At 36.3% G+C, this 4794-nt stretch overlaps 1 protein-coding gene across 2 annotated transcripts; it reads right to left on the reverse strand.

The window, feature by feature from the left end:
• Positions 1-743: 743 nt before the first annotated feature.
• LOC112174334 (lysine histidine transporter-like 8) lies at positions 744-3950 on the reverse strand. Of its 2 annotated transcripts, XM_040507931.1 has the most exons (6): positions 3428-3950; positions 3176-3309; positions 2220-2653; positions 1585-1716; positions 1418-1497; positions 1201-1343 (listed from the first exon to the last, which is right to left on the reverse strand). In XM_040507931.1, the coding sequence occupies exons 1-6, from the start codon at positions 3742-3744 to the stop codon at positions 1337-1339; spliced, it is 1104 nt and encodes a 367-aa protein (XP_040363865.1). In that variant the 5' UTR covers positions 3745-3950; the 3' UTR covers positions 1201-1336. The 2 variants fall into 2 exon arrangements, with proteins under 2 accessions (XP_024167842.1, XP_040363865.1); XM_024312074.2 differs by having other exon boundaries at positions 744-1497; positions 3428-3945.
• Between the last annotated feature and the right edge of the window lie 844 nt (positions 3951-4794).

Genomic DNA, 4794 nt, shown 5'->3' on the forward strand with positions numbered 1-4794 from the left:
TCCCAAGATCCGAAGTGACTAGAAAAGTGTCACTAAAGCCACGCAAATCAAGGCTAGGTGTTGGTATTGTGTGCAGAAGATTTCAGTAATATTCTTGCTGTGTGAAGACAAGTATAAGAATGACGGTGATGCATGTCAAAGAGACAATTAAGCAAGTTGAAGAAAGAAGGGATTGAGTCATTGACGGTGACCATGAAGATGTGAAGGCAAGAATCATGATGAAGTACTTGAAGTAAGAGTAATTCTAAATTAAGGGAGGATGTTAGAAATAACATTAATTTAGAATTATGTTGAGAGTTATGGTGAAAATAATGGTGAGAATCATGATGAGAATAATGGTGAGAGTTAGTGACTTCATAAGTTATGGGAGTTATGAAGGTTATTAATGTAACGGTCTAAGGTTATTAATGTAACGGTCTAATACTTATATCCGTTGTAATTGTCATACTTATGACATTGTCTAGTGTAGAACTATATAAGTAGGCTAGTCTAGTTGAATAATGTGTGTAGAGGAGTATTTTGTCGATACTTTATTATCAGGTATTTTGAGAGTCTCCTCCATATCTCTCTCTAGGAGCTCTGTACATGCCTTTGGGCTGTATATCTCTCATATCATGTTTCATTCATGCATATATCTCCCTACCTAAAATTAGTTTTTCATATTTACGCTTCCGCTGATATCCAACAATTTTTACTAAGCAAACGTGAACAAACCGTTCATATAAATATAAATGGTTGAGGACTTATTTTGAGTATGAAAAATACTCATAAAGAACATCCCATTGGGATCTTATACAAACTTTTGTCAAAGGTTACATAAGAAATAGCAATAGAACAGAAATTATTGCTTCCAAAGACGTACAATTTTGTTGGACATTTTGACCTATTGCTGATATATATTTAACATATTGTTATAACGTATGTATATATCCTAATAATAACATATATAATAAGCTTGGTTCGGAAGTAATTTATTTCCAAAATTAACAATTACTAGGGCTTGAAGAAATTGGCATTTAGACCTTTCTGAGCTAAATTCCATGCTGCTGCAACCACTAAAACAACACTCAAAACCAGTCCCAAACATCCAAGGCCCACGTTAATACACCACATTAAACCTTTCGGCTTCGGTTTCTTGAGTGTGATCCACATGAAACACGGATAAGCATAAGCCATAGGCAATGTCAAACCTCCAATTAGAGGTGCCAGGCTTACGAAGAATGGAAAGGTCACCGCTATAAAGAATGCCACTCCTCCAAACAAAAAACGGAAAGCTACTCGAAGCCATCTTGGACACGGCTTGTTCTTCCTCATAGTGTACTTCATCTCCAAGTTGTCAAAGGCTACCATGCCATAGATTTGAAATGTGCTTAAGCAGTGTATTATTACAAGAATGCAGATTACTCCCAGAACATACCTTGAGTTGTTATTGTGTCCAGGTAGTTGTGCAGCTGAGCCTAGTATTGCAGATATTGATAAAACTGATGAGGAGGGTACCTGCATAATCAAAAGACATGCTGTGATCAAATGCAAACGATTTGAGTAGTGAGTTAATTACTTACTGAAAGGAGGAATTGGTATTACCTTGTTTCCATGTGCCCAAAATCCAGCTATGGCTAGAAGAAGCAAGCATATGGCAATGATAGCATACGATATAATCACCCCTCTCCACATTCGCTTATGAATTGGGTGTTTTGGCTCTGATGGCAATGTTCCCTGCATCAGTGAAAAACGTTAGCCTTACATGGATGCATGGCAAACTCAAACAACTTCATGCATAGTAATTATTGTTGAAGAAAAAAGGTTTTTTTTTTTTTTTTTTGCTACTCTATTCCTTTTTTTTTTATTAGAGATTGATTTTCAACTCCACTTAACTTCATGCTCACACTCCACTTTTTAAAAAGTGAGTACGAGTGTTAAGTTTGTTAAAATGTGGAGTGCTAAATCCTTGCTCTTTGATTAACTTAGTTCCCTAAGTACTCTAATATTTAGACAAAAATAAGGATGTATTTTAATATCTGGACAAAAAAAAATGATGTATTTTAATATAGTAATATATGAAGGTACTTTTGTTATAATTACTGGGTGTACTTGACAAACCCTACTCTCTGGCATAACAGTGTATAGATCAGATTGCCAGATGGATCAGCAACTTCATAGCCATATACAAAACTCTAATGATCTAACAGATGGAAAATCATTTCACAAAAAAGACTCACCTGTATTTCAAGAATGACGTTGTGACCTCTGAATGCCAAAAACACAATCCCAATCGCATTCAGTATCCGACCAAATCTATCCATATTAGACTCCATTTCTGGTGGATTGTATGATATACCATTAGGTCTGCCCTTGCCAACTGAAATAGACCAGATGATGGTGCAATATACAATTGCTGTTATAGAACCAATCAAAGAGACCCAAGCTATGGAGTTCAAGTTGGGAAACTGAGCCACAATAATAGCCATGATCATGAACACCAAGAAGCACTCTGTGCCAGTCATTGGATGACAATAAGTAGTAGCCACATCGTTACACACGGTTTTGAAGAAAAGCTCCATTGTTAGACCTCCTGCGATAATAAGTTGGACACAAGCACCATTTGATAGATAGACCATCGGGAACATTACTAGCAACTTCCCTAGCTTTTGACCTGAAAAATTGAAAAAGAAGATTGTCAAACTTTAGATAGTATAATGTCTATATATAGACACCTAGTTTTTTTTAAAGGTATATAGACACCTATTTGGTTCAGTATATTTTCTCCTTTGACATTATTAGCAAGTCCATTATCACTAATTACATCATAAATATATACATAATAAGCACACTCGTACTACGTACGATAGTCTAAATCAATAATCGACAATAAACAGTAATGTTCATCTGTTCAGTAATTGAGTAAAAAAATTATATTCTCCGTTACCATTATCCCCTTAGATCTAGTTCCAACGGTGAAAATAATTATTATTAAGTTTGAGTTGTTTTATATTCTGCCCTTAGATCTGATTGAGCAAAAAAAATTTACTCAATTACTGAGCAAGTGAACATCACTCCTAGAATTATTTGTCATTTTTTTGGGATTATACGTGCTTAATTTAATTTACTGTCACAACTGATATATGTAGCTAATCTTGCTTGATTCTTTATAGAAAAACTTATATGAGATACTAACCGAAGGCTCTAATAGCAAGTTGGAGGTATCTACTATAACGAGTTCCGGTATCAGATTCGTGGGATAGTACAAGGAGCCGTATAGTGTAGAGCTGCCATGCAAACGCTAGTAACAAGCATATACATCCCCATGCCCTGCAAACACATATGATGGACATTGTTATTAATTCGTTACATGATCGTTGTTATGTCATTACGTACATAGATCGATATATTCAACAAAGGATGTATAGAGTTAATATTATTTAGTTACCATCCAAGAGCGGCGAATGCAACAGGGAGTGAAAGAGCTTGAGTCCCAATTCCTGAACAAAGTAGATGAAACGTCACGGAATAGGTACTGCCATTCCTGGATTCTGTGAGAGGCAGCCAAGCATCCTGCTTATCGAGTTCACCACCTACGCCTCCTGGATTTGTACCATCTTCGTTTGCACTGGAACTAATTGTCATGGGAATGACTAGAGCAGCAGACCGTGAGCTTATACCCATGGCGGTGTTAAAGGAAGGGTCCATAGCTTGTGCTAAATGTAAATCTCCCATGTAGTTTGTTTCAATAACCACTTCTCCCATGACTGAAGTTTTTCTTGCTCTGCAAATTGTAAAACGCAAGCTTCGAAGTGATAGCTTGTACAAGAGAGAGAGAGAATTTTAGAGAGAAAACTGGTTTCTATCACTGAAGCAATAGTCGCATAAAATGTGACGGTAAGCAGATGACTGACACGTGTTGATCAGCTGTAGGGTAGTAGCAAGATTAGCACGCACAGTTACCTAATTAGCTAACAAATTAACTAACTAATTAGGTTTGTCCTAACAAGTTCGAGAGCTGTAAGCCTGTCAGAAATGGACTATTAACAATCCGGAAAAGAGGCCTATACTCTCAACACAAATTAGCTCGGGTATATATACCATCGTGGTGTGCGCATTGCATGACTTCAAACTTAATCACATTTACTTAATCAAGCCAAATATATATTCATACTGTTACTGTTTCCTGCACTTTGAGTAGAGCAATCGAATTTGGTTACTGTCATTCACCTAGGCATATTAACTCGATCTATTCGGTTGATTATTACGCATTATAAAATGATCAACGAAGGCTTGCAAGAAGCCAGGTTGAAAGTGAGTAAAATTTTCAACTTTGCATGTTAGTGTGAAGGGACCCATCATTTTAGTGTTTGACGTAATGCACCAATTGATCTTTATTAAAAGAATATAACTGCACCAGAATGTGCTGTGTATGCAGGTCATTAAAAATGTATTAGTTAAATCTTACTGCTGACGAGCCGTTAGAGACATTTCAATTTAATATTCAAATTGTGATCTAAGCAGTGATTGATCTCTAGTCGATCATTACTTGTCAACATGGTCAATATACATGGGAGTCCTTAACTAGAACACGGACTCTTGTGGCTGTAAATGAAAGCATATGATGATTCGATGAATTTCACTTCCTGTCGATTTCAAAAATGACTCCGTGCAAAATGAGTCAAAAAATGTACACATACCGTATAGAGGGGAATATGCGTGTATCCTCTTCTAAAAGAGATTGATCAACTTTTGATTTCACAAATGGTATAATTGCATGATCTGTAAAGCAGCCAGCATGTCGAATACCAAAAT

Source organism: Rosa chinensis, chromosome 6, assembly GCF_002994745.2.
Source record: "Rosa chinensis cultivar Old Blush chromosome 6, RchiOBHm-V2, whole genome shotgun sequence".
Lineage (NCBI taxonomy): Eukaryota > Viridiplantae > Streptophyta > Magnoliopsida > Rosales > Rosaceae > Rosa > Rosa chinensis.